Here is a 20,095-nt window from a genome sequence, read left to right as displayed (position 1 = left end):
TCACACCAGTCTATTGCACATCAGTATATAATCAGTGTTGGTAAATCCCACGGCATGCTTGTGTAGGTTCAGGGTCATATTTGTGCAGAAACATCTCCAATTAAAGGATTTCAATACATCTCTTTATATTTTCTGGGAAGCACTTTCTACTAAGAAGCTTCTCTATGTTCTCAAACACATCAGTGCACTCTCTGAAAACGATGCCCAAATCGTCCAATGAGGCAAGAAAAGCCATGGAAATACATTTCAAATGTCTGTATAGCTCACTTTTATAGGTTTTTTTCAAAACCAATTATACAATGTTTCAAACTAGACAAACTTCTTTCAGCTGATGGAAACCGGGAACATACATGGATGTTGCTTAATGTGTGCAGTGACACTCAAGTAGTAATGCTTTCTTTTTATTTGTAGTTTGAATTATTCTACCACTAGATTGTGTGCAATTATGGTCAGAGCTGTGCTGACATCTACACACATGACTAAGAATAAGTTGATATATTTTTTACACTTTGCATATTAATGTTCTTTTGTGCTCAGTGCACACACACACACACACACACTTCTGTATGCAAACTGCTGATAAATGAGGGTCCTGATCTGAAACCTCATGTGAACCCTTCAAATAGGGATATCAGCCCTGAATCCCAGCAGAACAAAAGTATTTTTCATGCACCTGTTTATGAGTCCTTCCACACTGCTGCTAGTGCTATCACAGAAAGCTTTGATGTAAAGGTGTTTGTGTGAGAGTTATCCTGGGGAAACTTTGAATTCCTCCATTTGAAAGGATCGGAAGAATACCTGTGCAGCAAAAAAAAAAGATTGAGGATGAGCCGGACTGTGCTTCATGCTGAACACAGCGGGGCAGGCTGGTGGGGGCAGATGAGTGGGGGGTTAATTAAGAAAGTGTTGCTTCAAGGCTTTAATCCCCTCTGGCTAATGCATCACTTCACACACACACACACAAATGTACACTGAAATGCAAAGTAAGACCTCAGACAGTGTGCAGTGCAGAGGAGCTGTGCCGTATGGTTAGTAAAATATTAACACGGTTACAGTAGATAATGGGCGATTCTCGATGGTTTATAGATGAGTTAGTTGAGGACAGACCATGTGCTGCACCTGTTGCTGTCTTTCCTCTACCTTTGCTCATACATCCATTAATAATAAGTTGAATACGAGTCAGACTGGAGCTCCTCTGAGTATACCTGATGGTAATATGTCAGACCTTTACCTGTACCTGAGAAGACATCACTTTACCTATGTAATATTTAACATAATGCACAGTCAATCTATGATGGACCTGTGGGCTGTCTTCCACCATCATCATCATCAGCAGCAGCAGCGTCCTTTCTGTCCATCTGTCCACCCATCCATCAGCTCATCATACTACATCAAATTCAAATTCAAATTCAAAAAAACTTTATTTGTCCCCGGGGGGCAATTCAAAGGCACACAGAGCAGTAAATTAACAACAGTGCAAGTAAACAAAACATTTTAACCTAAATAGAAAGTGTCAATTTAAATACAACTTAAAGCTTAAACTTAACTTAAAAATACAAGATATAAAAGAGCAGATATAAGTGGACAGTGATCGGACTAACAGATGTAAACAGATGTAAACAGAACTATATGCAGTAAAGGAGAAATAAATATATATATACAGAACTATGTGCAGTAACGAGAAATAAATATATATATACAGAACTATGTGCAGTAGTAAAATGTCCGTCCATACTATCGCTCCTTTTAATGATTTATGAGCGGGGCTAAATTTGTCCACCTGCACTTCATGTCTGTGATGTCCTGCACAGCTCTGTCCTGTATTTATAACAGTGTGTCATTATGCTGTAAAAGAGAATAATGTGTCTCCAGTGGGTGTTTCAAACTCGAGTTTACAGGGAAACCAATTGAAGTCTGCACCACACTCAGTGGAACATGTGTCTGTTTTCTTGTATGTTTCCTCCAGTTATCTGTCTGATTTAAAGATGGCTTGTCTTGCTTGGAGAGAGGTGATGTTATATATTTACATGCAATGCCAATCAGACTTTAGCATTTCTAATAGCAGGAAACTGTTTTATTTCGGTCTTTATAAATGTTAAGGGAAGAACGTGTGACTTTTTATTCCAGTAGATATCGCCCTTGAGCACCAGCATGAAACCAAAACAAACTGCTGTTTGGCCACACCTCCGCCGTACTGAAGCCTCCGCTCTCCTCCAGAGACACACCTCCAAACCCCTCTCCACTCACATTCGCATTAAGGAGTTATGAATTAGAACACAACATGTTTAAGCACCATTAAGCACAAGCAGTAGACAAAATTGTTTTTGGCTTTAGCTTTAATTGCCTGTGTCCTGCATTGTTGTGTTAGCAGGCGAATGTTAGTACACTTTGGTTAACTTGTAGCTTCATAAATTAACACAGAATGACTGTGATCTAAAGACACTTGCATGAAATCCAAAAAAGCAGGGAGTATGTTATTCTTCTTTTCTCTAGTCCTTGACAGCTTTATACCCAAGGCCGTCCCGTGCATGTAATCAGGGGTGCAAACTCATCATATTGATAATGTTACATATTTTATGATAGAAGATATTTGACAATATTGTCATACTTGATGACTGTATTATGTTCTCTCAGACTCTGCTCTGAGAGCTACTAGCATAGTGACTGCTCTCACATCACCCCTTACTAGAACATGGTAAGTCCTGTTCTGCAAATTCATCCCATTTGTAAAAAGGGACTGAAGGTTGGGAGCACGGGTTTTTCATGTTTCACTGAAGCTTTATCAAAAAGTTAGAAGAGAACATAGATATCGACAAGCAATTGTGTTGTTCTTATTGTTTGCACTGCTTCTTTAGTCAGTCTGAATGCTAAAATTGTCTGTAAATTAACATTTTAAAGCTTATATTTTTAAAAAAAATCTTCCCGGACCCCCTAGGGGATTTGGATTCTGATGAGTTTGCACCCCTGATGTAAACATGATGTAAACATGGCTCTGACAACAACACAGCCAGCCGGAATCGCGCTTCTCACTCACTCATTAATCAGAGACATTATCAAAGGATATACTTGATGTCTGCTGTATATGTGCACAATGCTGCACATTCTGTCTTAAAAGAGGTTTTCTTTTCTTAGAAAATCACTGACTACATCTCTGTTAAACATTCATCCACTACCTTGACGAGAACCAACAAGTTGATTTGATTAAAATAAGCACCCATTACCATAATGACTATTCACTATGAATAAAAAAAGGACACGCCTTGATTGAATAACCTTTATCACATGACTCAAAAGCATTCATATTTAAGGTAAAACAACTCGTGCATTTCACTTCAAAAGCAACATGGAAAATGGACATCATCCATTCCTACTCAGTCTCTCTCTACAGATCTCTGAAACTTTTAGTTCAAGCAGCCTCATCTTCTACCACTTTCCTCCTTCAATAAAGGCAAAATCTCTTCTTATATCTTCTTAAGAAAGAACAAAATTGGCCGGGGCAGAGAGCAAATAAGAGAGATCAAACAGCAGCCGGGCTGAGGATCTTATATTAATGGTTTCAGGTAAGCAGCAGAGTCGCTCTATAAAAGCTCCTCAGCTGCGGATGGTGAGAGAAAATGATCTCTCATCTTGTCATCAAAACCAATAAAAACATTTCATTGCTCACGCCTCGTAGGAGCTGCTTCTTAAACTGACCTTTCAACCTCCTCCTCCTTTTTTGGTCAAAACATGAATGATGGGACACAATGGAATAGAGAAGAGCGTCTGATGAGAGCCGGCAGAAAAACATCCAGATGGTCTCTAATCTCTAAAAGGTTCAGGTGAGACAGTTCAACAAATAAAGGTACCCGACTCTGCAGCAGTGTGCATTAGTGAAGTAAATGCCAGCCTCAGAGGGTGAAAAAGACATCACTCCTGAATATAAGGCACACAAGGGACAGAAGTGCAGCTCCTGATGCATGCTTTTAGGAAATGTAGCGTGTCCAGATGGCTGCAGGCTCAGAGCAGACTCATGGTCCCGGAGTCCAGGACAGTCGACCCTCCCAGGCACGTAATGACAGGCCTGGCGCAGCGGGACAGGATCAAACTCTCAAGATGGATGAGTTTATTCTGAGGTCGCAGACTGCAGAGGACAGAGAGGTGCAGTGAGGAGGGGAGAACAAAGAACCCCGAGGGACAAAGAGTGAAACACTCAGGTAACTTTTAAAATCTGATGTTTGAAGATTGAAGAGCATAAAAAAGCTTTGGATCATCTCTTTTTGGATTTTTTCTGTATCATTATGAAAGTGTGCAAAATGTCTTTTTTGAAGCTTCCACTGTAGAATTTTTACACTAAAATATCTAAATAAATCAAAATGGACTAAACTTATGTTTTATATTTGTTCTTAATAAGTACTCACATCCCCTCAGAGAAAAAAAACTCCAAGGCACTTTCTTTAAACAATTAAAATGCTTTTATTTTCACAGCATGGTCATGTAGATCTTAAAAAAGACATTTCCTTGGGGCGCTGGTGGCACAGTGGTTAGTGCACGCTCGCCCCATGTATGGAGGCTGTAGTCCTCCAAGCGGGCGGCCCAGGTTCAAATCCAGCCTGTGGCTCCTTTGCCGCATGTCATTCCCTTCTCTCTCTCTCTCTCCCTGATTTCCGACTCTATCTACTGTCCTATCTCTACAATAAAAACATAAAAAGCCAAAAAATAAATCTTGAAAAAAAAAAAAAAAGACATGTCCCTGAGTCAGTAGAGTGGGAAACAAAGGAGAGACAGTGGGGAATGACGTTCAGGAGGTGCAATGGACCAGACTGGAACCCGGGCCGCCCGCTTGGAGGACTATAGCATCAGTAGATGGGCTGCAACCGAACTGCTATAGGTCAGCTGCACCCAGTGTAACGCCATTTCACAAATGTTATGTCAAGATACTCTGCAAAAAGAGCAGGTCTAGACCGACTCTTTGTTATATTATTTACAAAGACCCAACATTAATCCACCATGAGCACAGACCTCAGCATCAAGCCATCATCAGGAACCATATCTTTCTTTTCTGTCTTTCTTCCCCCTCCTCCATAAATCTTCTGCAACAGCTGATCTGATACTGTATCAGTCATCTGTCAGCTTCACCTGAAGGCAAAGTAAGGGGTGAATATGTGCAGAGCTTAGATTCAAAGTTCTATTCATTGTTTAAGGTGGGACTCTTTAAAAGAGTGCATTACATTTTGCTCAGAACCCCTGCAGCAAACGGGGTCTGTGCAGACTGGAAACCCCACCTCTAAAAGTCTAAACGATCCCATTAAGCAGCGCTTAGTTACTGCTGGCGGAGTAAACCAGGCTTGAAGCAGGCAGATGGTATAGAGGCTCAGTGCAGCTTCATGCAGCATAAAGAGGAGGACAAGGTTCAAACCCCTCTGATGGGCCATCTCATGTGGCCTGAGAGTCAGAAGGACAACAGAGATCATATCACAGCACAGACTAAATGTTTATGCATGAGACCATCATTAAAGCTTATTGCACTGACCACTATATGTGTTATTGTACAGATGGGTTGAGTTATGCAATAGAAAGCTCCTGTAGCTGCTGAAACTGAAGAGACAGGAAGCCTCTGTAAGTCTCTTAGAGGATGCCCTCACTCCACCAACTGCTCCGCCGTGGAGTGCATGTTTTCCTTTGCTTTCACTGACACATCTCCATCTGAAGATCCAGCACACAGATGGCCAAAACTGCTCTTTTTTTTTGTACATCATCTTGATCTGGCTCGGGTTTATTTTGGAATCATTAGTTCTGTGGAGGGGAGGAGTTCTTCTATTTGTGAAGATTTGCCAGTTTTTTCTGTGTGCAGACTGTGTGACTGAGCCACGCGTTGACTTCCTGTGTGTGTGTGTGTGTGTGTGTGTGTGTGTGTGTGTGTGTGTGTGTTCATATTGACTGGTGTGTGTGTGTGTGCTTGGTCTTATTGACTGCTGTGTGTGTGTCAGTGTGGGTGTTTACATGCTGTCTATCACAGCGGAGAATGCAGCACAGAGAGTGTAACATGAGCGGCTGTCTCTGCGTTGGACCCAGACGACACGCCAGCCTGCCAGTAAACACAAAAGCAACGACGCCACAGTACACCAGAGAGGAAAGATGGCATAAAAGTTGACCATTTAGTGCTACAGAGGGACTTCAACCTGAAATGAAGCCCTGTGGTGTTTTCCTACATAAAACCGATGCAGACACTAAAACCTTTCACAGAGAAGGTGTACATAATCGACTTGAACCTACTTCCTTCTGAGTGTTCCTTCATGTGACTGTTTAAAATTTTACACATCCTACAAAGAAATGATTCAGGCGCTCAAACAGAGCAGCAAAATAGAAAACTCACATAAATCTCAGGGAGTCAAATAAAGACAAATGTCCTGCTGAGAGTGATGCAGAATCAGCGGGAGTGAATGAAAAGGTTTTCACCAAAGATGCTGTTTTATATGAAAGACACTTTTCAGTATCGTCATATTACCTTAGTTTCCCTCAGGGATATCAAAGTTTTTAGAAGTCGTAAATCAGTTTAAAATTATTTTAACATAAATACAATGCCTGAGCTTTAGCCAGATCACAGAGTCATTGTCAATGTTGCCAGTGAAACGATGACGCGATCATAAATCTAAAGCCATTGTTGATGAAGAGGAGAAGAAGATGAATGTTGTTATTTTCATAGCCTGTTCTCGTGTTGTAGAACTTGAAATCTTGTCTTGGTCTCAAGACGGGTCTTTCTGATGTGAATCGATTTTTTTCCAACATCCTTTGGAAGGTTATAGTTTTCTATATTCTAACATTTACACTCCAAATAATAAGAGCTATCCAATTGAAACAGCATTCCATCTTATTCTCTTAGTCCTGGCTCACACTGTGCAAATTTTCTACGATTGTATAAAATTCGGGGTGGCATGTCAACTCACACTGTACGACTGGATTGTTTTATGACGCACGACCAGACCTTGTGATTTAGGTGCTCACACTGACTGATTGTCGGGCACAACTTGAGAGTTGAATTGTGAAGTTTAATTTGAAAACTCCAACGGACGGCGGATGGTGAAAGAGAAGGAAGTGGAAGTTGTTGGGGGCTGGATATAGCCTCGCAGTTATATCCTGGGTCCCAGGCACGAGACAGACTAAAGACCTCGTTACAGCGGCCTGGATTCAAATCTGACCTCTGCCTTTTTCTGCATGTCAGCCAACACTCTCTCATCCCAACATGTTCTGTCTTTCTTCAGCTGTCCTATCCAATGAAGGCAAAATGGCACCAAAAATAACGCTAAAATAAAGGGAAAAACATTGAAATTTACAATTTACCATCTAATAAAAACACTTTTTTTTGCATCTACTTCTATGTACACTTTTACAGACACTCGCCCTTTACAAATTACAATTATGCAACAGCGCCATACTTACACATGGTGTAATATCGCTGTCAGCTCCAACATTACACTGACAGCCCCCACATTATGCCTCCGTTACTACCTCTGATGGCAAAAAAAGACGATCCAGCATTTGGCCTCTGTGCATTACACATAGCAGACAAGGCGAAACAGGGGTGTAAACATCCCATATTACACCATCAATCTGTAAACACCAACTTAATGACGAGGAGCTCCTGCAGGTTGGTATTTTCTTGACATGTACTGGATGACCTTTGGTTAACTTACCATCAGCCACATGCTCAAAGAGGTGTTGTAAAAACCTGTGATCATCAAGCTAATACAGCACCATAACATGCAGATGAGCCCTGCTGGTTCAGCCGTAAGTGTTAGTCAGTAATGGAGCATAAACCCTGTGGAGTGAGACATACTGCAGATGGACTTTCTGCCTCTTGCTCCTCAAGTAATTGTGAGAGGAAATCGGTTTGCCGCTGATGGCAATGAGGGGTTATGAACCATATCACCATCTTCATCATGGTTGTATATTTTATTCTCTGCATCATCATCGGTATTGCCCCCTTCTGGTTACATCACCTGTTCAATAGACAGTCTGGGGGCTGGTGAGGGTGTGCAGTGGTACGTGCGGCCCCTTTTGTGTCATAGACATTATAATTACCTCACCTGAGAGCAGAAAATAGCTTTCACCCAAAGATTAATAGTCCAGAAGCTATACAATAGAGTCCCGGTTTTCACATTCACTGCCAGATTAGAGGTGACTTAATTTGAATCTAAATTGAGGCATAAAAAAGAGATGGAGAAAGGTGACATGAAACTTGTTTTGCAGGGAAAGAAATACAAAATGTTGCACAGAATGAGTACAGCCATGGAGCTGGGGGTATTGACCTCAATCTAATCCTGAGTTAATTGCTGAGGGAATGGAGGAATTGGGTGTGAGGTGGGATAGATTGTGAAAAAAAAAGCCTTTTGGTAATCTCTATCCAACCTTAACCAGTGATTGGCTTTAAAAGGGCAGAGGCATTTATGTTAAATATGCCACTGAGGTTATACTGAAGGTTTCCTGTCTGCTGCTTTTGCTGCTGCACTTTGTCTCCATGCAGAGAAACAGCTGGTGTTTGTGTGTGTGTGTGTGTGTGTGTGTGTGTGTGTGTGTGTGTGTGTGCGTGCGTGCGTGCGTGCGTGCGTGTGTGCGTGCGTGTGTGTTTACAGGGGTGTATGGGTAGATGTTTATAAGAGATTGCTGTGTGCGTGCGTGACCTTACATGCCAGCTAGTGAATAGAGGAAACACACACACACACACACACACACACACACACACACACACACACACACACACACACACACACACACACACACACACACACACACCCCTCTCAACACATGGGCACACCACACAAATCTGGCTCTTCTGTTTCAAGTTGAGGGCCAGCTGTGCCACAGTGACAAGGTGGATATTTCACTTTCCAACTGCACGTCCTCGGTTAAAGTTGTGTATTTTATCACTTTCAATTCATACAACATCTAAGCCAAAAGATGTGAATAATGTTTCTCAGAGAATACGTGTGAGAGGTCAAGATAAGACATGTGACGGGATATATCTAAGCTTTGCACTGAGGCTCATAACCAGCCTAATGGATTCAGGAACTCAAGAAAATTAGATTTATAATAAATAATGTAAGAAGAAATGTGATTGATTAAGTTGATTTAACAACCAGAGCAGCTGAAATTAGATTCATATATTTCAAATAGGTTTTTTACTTAATAGGTTTTTTTGAGTTCCATGTGAAAATATATCTAGGCTCCTTTTGTGCACTACACATCATGCAAAAGTTTGGTATGTCCATGCATCCATCTATCCATCCGTCCATCCATGTATCAGTCCATCCATGTATCAGTCCATCCATCCATCTATCCGTCCATCCATCCGTCTGTCCATCTATCAGTCCATCCATCCGTCTGTCCATCTATCTATCCATCCATCCATCTGTCTGTCTGCAGGAGTGTGAGGGTGAAGGAGAGCCGTGAGGTAGGGGGCCTGGTGGTTAAGGGCTTTATGTGTGAGGAGAAGGATTTTGAATTGGATACGGTAAGGGACAGGGAGCCAGTGGAGATTATGCTGGACAGGGGTGATGTGTTTGCGTATTCGGGTGTGGGTGAGGAGGAGTGCAGCAGAGTTTTGGACGTATTGAAGTTTATTAAGGACTTTGGATGATGTGCCGAAAAGGATGCTGTTGCAATAGTCGAGTCTGGATGTGATGAATGCATGAATTAGTGTTTCAGCAGCAGAAAATGAGAGTAGCGGACGGAGGCGTTCTATATTTTTGAGGTGAAAGAAGGCGATTCTTGTGAGCTGGGTGACGTGGTGGTCAAAGGAGAGCTGGCTGTCAAAGATGACTCCAAGATTGCGGATATGAGGAGAGGGGGAGAGAGTGGAGTTGTCTATTGTGAAGGAGAAGTTGTGAATGGAATTGGTGAGGGATTTAGGGCCGATGATTATTATGTCCGATTTTGCATAGTTGAGAGAGAGGAAGTTGCTGTGCAGCCATGTTTTTATTTCACTGAGGCAGTTTGTCAGGGTAGAGCGCGTTTCAGTGGGGATTGAATTGGTGGAGATGTAGATCCATCCATCCATCCATCCATCCATCCATCCATCCATCCATCCATCCATCCATCCATCCATCCATCCATCCATCCATCCATCCATCCATCCATCCATCCATCTATCCATCCATTCGTCTGTCTGCCCGTCCGTCCATCTATCAATCAATCCATCATTTATTCCACTTAATCCATTCAGGGTCATGGGCGCTGACATTGGTTAATTGAAACCTTTTCTATTTTTTCGTTACCATCTGCAGCATGATAGTCAAGGCCAACCTATTATGAATAATGCTTTGAATCAAACACCATAGCTGCATTTTATACATTGCAACACAAATCAAAAGTCAGCAAGGTACACTTGTAGAAGTATAACAAGACAAATTTAAATTTAAATATTAATTTATATAAATTTATGTCAAATGTAACTATCACTTTACTGGGTACTAGAAGATTCTTCAAACCAATTTTATCTGCACAACTTAATATAAAGGACCCCAAAACTAACGTGAAGGGATACTTCACTAAATGTTTTCCAATGAAAATGGAATAAGGAACATCGGGGGACTTTGAATATTTGTAATGTTGGCTGTGAGAAGAGCTTGCTGTGTGTCACCTTTCTCTGTAGGAAAGAAACACTCCAGTTAAAGATGCTGGCAGTGCTCTTAAAATCCAAGGGCAGCAGTGTCCTCCCCTGCCTCACCCTGCGGGGATAACTGATGACTGGAGGGTGAGAGGACAGAGGTGGAGAGGAGAGGAGAAGGGCGGAGGTGGATGAGACGATGAGTGAATCTGACTGTGAAGTAAAGACTTGCAAGGAGAGACTACGTGACAGGGATGGAAGGACATTCAAGATGCAAAAGAAGATAAAAGGAATAAGAGGTCAAAGGCTACAAACTTGAGAGGAAGGATATTTAGTATGCTGTGTCCTCATTATTTCTCACAGTGTGCTGGGGTGTGAAAGCTAAAGGCGATAAGAGTCTGATGTTGATAACAGCTTCTCCATCACAGTCTATGTTTATTCTTGCGATATGATGACAGAATAACAAATATCTTGTATCTGGCAGTTCTGCAGTCTGAGAATCTTTTGGCACAGCAGTTTTAGACCCAATCACACCTTCCTTTAATAGAGACGTGTAAATGGAAGTATGTACGGCTGTCACAGTTTACTCCAACAGCTCTTTTTTCAGGAAGTCACTTTAACTGCAGTCTACACAGCTGATGATCCACAGTAAATACAGGCAGTCTACTGTATGTAGAAACGGTTTCTCAGTGGTGATACTCATAACAACAAGGTCTTTTTACCTGCTCTTTTGTAATGTTAAAAGACAAAGAGTAAGGTCTTTACCTGCTTTTTGTGTCTCGAGATAACACTTGTTAAGAGTTGATGATATTCAAATAAAAATTGATTGATTGATTAAATTGATGCTAAAATGTCAGTTTCTATATTCATATACTGACTTAAAAGGATGTTGCTGCATTATTTATGAGCAGTGAAACTACATCAGTGTTCACTGTACACCCTGGATGTTGTTTGCTTTGTTGTTAGACAAAGTGCTTCTTGTCAATGGACAGGGCAGGCTTGGGCCCCCGGACCATTAGGGGGTCCACATTTTTCAGGCAACATGCTAACACATACTTCTTTAAACTCGTGATGACAATGACGGTGTAATGGTTTGGATGTGTGGTGTCTCTGTGTGAGAATGATAGAGAAATATGAAATAACATGGGAAACCTGATTAGTTCCCTGCAAAGATTGTTGCCCCACTTATAGTTCCATATTAAGGAACACAAGGCTGAATTTGTCAATTAACTTTTGAATCTAAATCTTCCTTGTGCTGGAGCAAAGCTCTTCCTCTGACGGGATCCTGGGGGGAAGTGGTAACTGGTGAGGCCACCTCAAAACTTGGAGAAGTAGAATCTCTATGTGGCTCTCCCTCTCTCTGGTAGTTTTCTTTGTCTTTCTCTTCCCTATATGAAAATAATAACACTGTGTGAATCCACAGCATTACATTGAGTTAAGTTAGAATATTATTAGTTTAAATATATCGATTACATTGGCATTAAAAAAATAATAATACAAACACTGTTGTTGTGATAAACATACAGGCTCTCACTCTATATATATCATAAGTAAAATGTATTTATGGTGGCCCTGAAGGTCAAGTGTCTAAATATTTCACCTGCTGCAAATATATTTAAAAATTCTGGCTGCACAACAAGTATTCGATTATTTGGAAAATTCACTTTAAGGCATCCTGTCTTCACACACTTAAACTCTCCTGTTAAAGGTCACACCCAAAGCCGGTCTATGAAACTAGCGAGGTAGACAACACACAAAAGAAAAAGTACAGCAGAAGACCGGTCACATGACTGTACTGACATGACTTCAGTCCAATCACAAACAAGCAGTATGAGCCTACCCTTTCCGGTTTGTGAAATATATTTGCAGCAGGTGAAATATATTTGTAGCAAGTTACATATTAAGAAAGTTGACCTTCAGGGCCACCGTATGTAATGGCTTGGAGTTAGGCAAAAATGTAAAATAATTGCATATTCTAGTTGTCTGCATTGATTACAAAATATTTGGCATACAAAAGACCCCCTTATTCATAAATCCCAGCCATGATCACACCCAGTCTTTGTTACTGTGAATGCAGCATGCTCTTACTAAAATCAGACTTCAATGTTCTCCTCTTACAGTTCAATTGTTCATGTATTTATAGAAAGCATTATCTGAATAAATACGCTTGTGTTTAAAGCAACATGAAGGAGGACATAATTAACTTAATGACAGATTTGTTTGGAACAGTTTACATATCGTTTTAGAGTATTGGCACATTTCTTGACTGCCCTGTGTCTAAATAGGTAAAAACAAGTTGTGTGTCTTCATTTGTTAAACCACCTTCAAGTGCATCTGCTCTGTTATTGATCAGAAGTGAGGCTGCCTGGTTTAGCTGAAGACTCACTTTTCCTATCACTCACCCTCTCTTCCTCCCCCAAGCACAGGTCCTGGAGCTTCTTCCATGTCGTTAGCCATATTTCCTCTGATAAAAATCTCATTGATTTACCGCTAGTAAGCCAGAAAGACTGCTAGCCTGGTGGTTGCGTTTGATGTGTACACAGTTTTCACACTATTAAGGTGACATGATTGTAATGTGTGTTGTAATGTGTGTGATAATATTTATAAGTAAAGTTTTTTCAATTATCACAAAAAATTCCAATAGACTGTTGTGATCTGAGCATCCTATGACATAATGCCTTTGATCTGAGCATTCTATGACATAATGCCTTTGATCTGAGCATTCTATGACATAATGCCTTTGATCTGAGCATTCTATGACATAATGCCTTTGATCTGAGCATTCTATGACATAATGCCTTTGATCTGAGCATTCTATGACATAGTTCTCCAAGAGAGGCAAAGCTCAGACTGAACACAGTCAACAGACAGAACACAGTTAATAGGCGAGTTTATAGTCAGCTGGGCAGTATACTTACTTTGATTTAGAAAAGACAACTTTGAAAGACATTTAAAAATGAATTTTGAGAGTTTGTATCAAAATGGACTTCAGAGCGAGTTGGAATGTGTTACAAGAGCAGTCAGCCTCTCACAACAAAACAACATCGCTGACTTTTTACTTCAGTATTTGACAGAATTGATCAGCTATCGAGAATCTCAGCCAGAAACGATTCCCAAAATCATCATCTTCAAACACCACAAGCTATGGGGTAAGCTACTGTTCCATTATATCATATGTTTTATTTAAGTTTTCTTATTTTTGGTGTCCTGAGCTAGTCACTTGAGTAATTTAAGTAGTAATATAAAAATCAATTTCAGGTTTCTTAGATTGATTTTAAAAGGCTAACATAATATGCAAACTTTTGAATAAGTGTATTATTCAGGCAAGATGATTCAAGGTATTAAGTATTACTCATTGTTTTGTAGAAGGTATGGGCCAGTATAGTATATTTAATTATTTTGGATATCTTTTCTGCCTCCCAGCCAGTTGAATGATAAAAATAACAATAATAATGAAATCATTACACAGATAAGTTAAAAAATGTACTTATAAAACATGTTTTAGAAAAGATGTATTGTGTACTAATACATGTCCTTTTTAAAATGTTCTTTTCCAGAGACAAATTTCAAGAAGGAAATGAAGAAAAGTCAGAAGTCTTCTACCACCACTACAAAAAAGATATCTGCAGTATCTCGTTGTATGCCAACTCCGGATGAGGTAAAGGATGCACAGAAGACTCTCTTCCCAGATTTGCCATCTTCTACAGGACACATTTTGGAAAATAGAGTTGGGAGACAAGTACCACAAAAAAAACTAAAAAAGACACCCAGAGTATCATGGGTAGAGGCACCTATTCAACAGCAGAGTAAGGAAACAACTGACAATGTCAAAGAAGCAACAGACAAATCACAGCATAAGGTGCCACCAACTAAGAACACAGATTCAACACCTGCAGGGTCAAAGTCCAAGGCAGTCAGTCTGCCCTCCAAGGCCCTTAAAAAATCCACTGAAAAACAGCAGTGCATGTCAATGTCGACTCAGAAAAAGGTTCCCACACCTGAAATTGTGTCGGTGTCAAAGTCCAAGGCAGTCAGTCTGCCCCCAAAGGCCCTTAAAGAATCCACTGACACTGCCCCTAAAAAACCTGAAAAACCGCAGCGCATAGTAACGTCGACTCAGAAAAAGGTTCCCACACCTGAAATTGGGTCAGGGTCAAAGTCCAAGGCAGTCAGTCTGAACTCCAAACCCGTCGAAAAATCCACTGACAATGTCCCTAAAACACCTGAAAAACCGCAGCGCATAGTAACGTCGACTCAGAAAAAGGTTCCCACACCTGAAATTGTGTTGGGGTCAAAGTCCCAGGCAAACAGTCTGCCCTCCAAACCCGTCGAAAAATCCTCGAGTAACGTTCGTAAAACACCTGAAAAAATGCCAAAAGTAGAGCTGCCCGGTCTCAAAAAGCTTTTGACACCTGCAATTGGATCAGTTTCAAAAGCCAAGTTTGTCGGTGTGCCCTCAAAACCCCTTGATAAAAACACTGACAACTTCCGTAAAACACCAGACAAATCCCAGCGTACAGTGGCATCGGCTAAGGAAAAGGTTACAACACCTAAAATTGTATCAGTGACAAAATCCAAGGGAAACGGTCTGCCCTCCAAACTTGTGGAAAAATCCTCGAGTAACGTTTGTAAAACACCTGAAAAAATGCCAAAAGTAGAGCTGCCCGGTCTCAAAAAGCTTTTGACACCTGCAATTGGATCAGTTTCAAAAGCCAAGTTTGTCGGTGTGCCCTCAAAACCCCTTGATAAAAACACTGACAACTTCCGTAAAACACCAGACAAATCCCAGCGTACAGTGGCATCGGCTAAGGAAAAGGTTACAACACCTAAAATTGTATCAGTGACAAAATCCAAGGGAAACGGTCTGCCCTCCAAACTTGTGGAAAAAAACACAGACATCCACAAAACCCCAGAAAAACTCCAGCGTATAGTTACACCGACTCAGAGGAAGGTTTCAACATCAGTTTCAAAATCCAAAGCCGTCAGTTTTCCCAGCAATCGTTTAGAGACGACCTCTGACAATGTAAAGAAAACACCAGAAAACCCCCAGCGCATGGTGACACAAATTCAGGACAAAACTAAAGACAGTAAGCACTTTCAACCTTTAAATACCCCGGTACCAACAGTTTCACAAAAGTATGTTAGTCCACCTAGTCCAAAGAATGGGACGGGAGGAGATCAGCTGTATTTAGATAAGGGTAAGGATTTCACAAATAAACCCAGGAAAGGGTCAATAATGAAAAGGGAGGTTTTGCAAGAAAAAATCAAAGCTAGCCCTCTAGTACTAGAAACTTCTACAGGACCAAATAATTCAGAACCAGACAGCATTAGCGCAATGCAGAAATTACCAAAGATCAAGAAGCGAAAAATTCAGAAAAAGATTCAGCCCAAAATGACACCAGCTAAGCCCAAAGTACCCAAGGCTCCATGGGTAGACATCGCAATACCACCAGCACCGAGGGAAAACATTAGAGGCACTCAAGAGTCAGCTGTCGACAAAAATAATTTAATTCATAACCACACCTGCCCTTGTGAACACGGTTTTACTCTCATCGTATACCGCCGTGTAATAGCCAAACCAGTAACCCCATTTTGACTTTGTAATTTTTTTTGTCATCCTGCCCACTAGGTGCCCTTCAACCTTGGAAGGGGGTCCCCTCTTGTGTGATCCTTCTCAAGGTTTCTTCCTTCTTGACCTGTTAAAGGGTTTGGGGGAAGTTTTTCCTTGCTCGCTTGAGGGGGAAGGAACCTTATTTTATGGGTTTTAAGTTTAAAGTTAAGTTCTGGCCATTTAGAAATGATACAACACTAAAATACTAATGATAACAACAATAATAATAATAATAATAATAATAATAATAATAATAATAATAATAATAATAATAATAATAATAAATGAAAAAAATAAAAAAAATAAAAGATATTCAAATCTAATTTGATGTGATGTTTCATTGATACTAAAAGTTTACAAAAGTTTAAATGTAATAACTTTCTTTCTGTCAATGTTTGTGGAATTATTGTCTTTAATTCTCCATCTATTTTGTAATGCTTATTCAGTGTTGGTTTGCGTTGGCAAAAGGCTAAGAAAATCAACCCAGACCTCTCTTTTCCCGTCATTGTTTTCCAACTCCTCCTGGGGGATTCTGAGGTGTTCTCAAGACAGATAGGACATTTAATCCCTCCAAAGAGTTCTGGGTCTTCCCCGTCGTCTCCAATTTGATGTGTCCGATTAACCTCCCAGGTGTTGAGTAAATAAGTGAATTGGGAATTCTTTCTCCTAGTAACCCTTTTCAAATGATGTCCTTCAACTCCATAAGACGCCAACGTTTCTAGATTCTCATCTTTCTTCTAATCTTCTACAATTTTCATGATAACAGTATGACCAAAAGTATAATTTTAAAGGTCTATTTCACTTGTAATGTGTTAATAAAAAAAATAGCCACTTCCTGCTTTTAGGGATTTCTTATTTACAGTGAATCTCTCTCAAACCAACATTCTGGACTTTTTTGAGAAACTTTCTTCTTCACAACAGTCCCACCCCAATTCCGACATACTGTGTCCGTCAGCGGCAAACACTACGCCATATTTAGCCACTTAGCCACTGTAGTCAATCATGAAGTTAAAATATCCTCTACCTCTTCGTCCAATAGGAGGGTAGCTCAGATCACAACAAACGGTGTCTCACTTTCCTGAGCTTTAGTTTAAAAAATTACCGGGATATCAGCTTTGCAGCTTGTCTCCCCCTCCGCAGCAGAAGAAAAGTTGGGGCTCTTTTCTCAATAGTGGACACATAGGCCAACATAGTGCTGTGGCAGAAGCTACTTTCCCGAACTATTTTCCCGACTATTATTTTGGTCACCTAGCAAAGCGCACTGTTGCTTTTTGCTCGTGTGCGCTCACCCCTTTTGCTCTGCGCCCAACTCCGCGGCAAGCTCAGCGTCCTATCTGAAAGGCCCTTAATGGTCCCAGTTTGTCACTGTTAAGTTAATATCTTTACAACAATTTTTGTCCTCATAAAAGCATACATGCACTCAGCAGGCATGAGAGGCCAGGATGCCTCTGATGTCTCTGTTATTTGAATGTTGCTGCCTAAAAGGATCTTCACAATCTCTAATAGTATTCTCTTGCCCCATTGCAAACCATCTCTGAGACATGACAATGAATGGAAAGGTAAGCTGAGAAGGCTTCTATTTGCATCAGCAACATGATGGCTCGACCAGAGACAACAAAGCGGAAGGATACAAAATAGACTGAGAAAGAGAGGCCAAGGAAACATGAAAGACAGTCAGGTATACATCGAGCGGAAACTGTAAGAGGAGATCCAGAAAGACAATACGATCTCTACAATATAGGCTAGTTTTGCGGGTCTTAAAAGAAGCAGCTCCCGGACCGGAGGACGCCAGCCGTACCCCACACAGATCCAGGACCGAGTGGCTTCTTTCATCCGTGGTACAGGCGAGCCTGCATCTGTGTCGGATAACTCCGGCTGCACTAACGGGCTCCATGCTCACCATAATGACACTTTAAAAGAGAAACCTGAAAAGTCCTGCAACAAATGAATAAAGTGTTTAATCAAACGCTGTGCAATGTGCACTTCTCATCCGATTAGCCTTATTTCCAAACATGAGAATTTAACAGTTACATACAAGAAGGTCCTGACTCAGTCTTACAGACCCCAGATTTCTTTATTTGTTATTATGTCACATGTAGTCTCTGGCCTATGTGCTTCTGCTGTGCACAATTACGCATGTGGCACATCAGCGTATTTATTATTTTAATCTCCGGACATACCGATTAGTTATGATCTAATGTTGATGTTCTGTATTTTATATTTCAGAGGCTAAAAGTTGTATTTACTATCCTCTGGAAGTTTTTCTGTCCTTTTAAAGTAACTGTTTTTAGTTTTCTGTTTTAATTTGTCTCAGTATTTTCTGCAGCAATATTCCTGTGCGCTGAATGTTTAACACGTATTTACTGAAAGCAGCCTCTCTAATCTTTAATCTTTAAAGTAAATCTATCAAACAAACAAAAATTCATCAAATATAACACAACTAAAGAAATCACCTGACAGCTTGCGATGCTCAACATTATTTAAAAAGCGATGTAGCCTACAGAGATTGTTTGAGGTGAAGCGTAATATAAAATTCATTTTAGATGCCATATCTTATCTAACAGTAAATCTGTGAACCTCTACCTGCCTTTCTTAACAAGCAGATTTGCTGCAGCGCAAGTCCACACTGAGTTGAAAACGTGTGTACAAGAACTGAGACCTGCCTTTGAGCGTACCCTCCGCTCACGTCCAAATTGATAAGTGCCGAACTTCATGTTTCAGTTTTGAGGCGGAAAATCTTTAACTTTTGGCTGCAACTTTTGTAAATAATGAAAGATAAGGCTAGGGAACCAAAACAGGACAGTAAAGCCCCTTTTTCGACCAAATGTCCCCGGAACATTTAGTTCCATGGGCTTCTCTTCAAGGAACTAAATGGTTCCTGCAGCCCATTGCTGTCAGCATTTCCACTGCTGCCTGATGTCCTGTAAAGATTATGCAAGCTGTATTGCATTGCAAATGACTTAACTGATTAACAACAGAAAGGTTGAAAATGTTAGAAGAATTAGAACTGAACACGTCACTCCCCCCATTTCACCCAAAGCCAAAGAAACACCTTTCAAGATGATAAATGATATGAATCCCAATGAAATGAAATGAAAAGCTAAGTGACTTTCCACTTTCACTAACCAGGAGGCTCTCAATGAGTCAGAACAAGCAGAAAGAAGGCGGAGTCTCCTCAGTAACAGGAGGATCAGGATATTATTATCATTATTACCAGCTTATCCTGGAGAGAGTCACAGTCTAGAGGTAAACAGTTTCACCCCTGACATGTTCAGGCAAAATCCATCTGCCTTAAAAAAATGTCTGCGTTCCCAGAAAATGTTAAAATTGTTAATGAAATTCACTGAATGGGCATTACATGCAGTTGTAGGCTAGTTATTCAGTGCCAACAACCTGCTGAATCTCTCCTCTGCTCTTCTGACTGGTGGTATGGGGCCGCTGATAAACACATCCACATCCAAGGTGCTGACCATCCTCAGCAGACCAGTGAAGTCCTGCTTCAAGACTTCTGATTGTTGTTTTGTGACATTATTTGACCCAATGTGCAGTATGACATTCTTCACAGTCGGGTGTTCAGCCACAATATGCAGGATCCTTTCTGCTAAATCAGAGACCATATCTCTGGGAAAACAGAGTACTTCTGTGTTTTTACTGCACATCCTTTGTACATCTTTAACAGCAAAGTCACCCACAATCAGAGTTTCAAGCCCAGGCTTTAGCTTTCCCTGTAGCCTTTTACTTTTTGATATGTTTTCAGTCCTTACCCTGGTGTCTGAGGATGGAGAACCAGATGAAGATCCAGGGCTCTGCAACAGAGGAGAATATCTGTTCTGTAGTTCCACATTCGGTTGTAGGGCAGGTGTGTTCCTAACCTTCCCTTTCGCAGCTGTCCACGGCTGTGT

General features: G+C 40.8%; 1 protein-coding gene across 1 annotated transcript; it reads left to right on the top strand.

Annotated features, from left to right (window-relative positions):
* Positions 1–14,552: 14,552 nt before the first annotated feature.
* LOC136179663 (uncharacterized) lies at positions 14,553–16,250 on the top strand. Its single transcript, XM_065956592.1, has 2 exons — positions 14,553–15,638; positions 16,212–16,250. Exons 1-2 carry the CDS (start codon positions 14,553–14,555, stop codon positions 16,248–16,250), a joined length of 1,125 nt encoding a protein of 374 aa, XP_065812664.1.
* Positions 16,251–20,095: the final 3,845 nt, after the last annotated feature.

The sequence above is a fragment of the Labrus bergylta genome, chromosome 7, assembly GCF_963930695.1.
Source record: "Labrus bergylta chromosome 7, fLabBer1.1, whole genome shotgun sequence".
Taxonomy (NCBI): domain Eukaryota; kingdom Metazoa; phylum Chordata; class Actinopteri; order Labriformes; family Labridae; genus Labrus; species Labrus bergylta.
The sequence above is the reverse complement of the archived record's forward strand: the minus strand, read 5'-3'. Positions and strand labels throughout refer to the sequence as shown.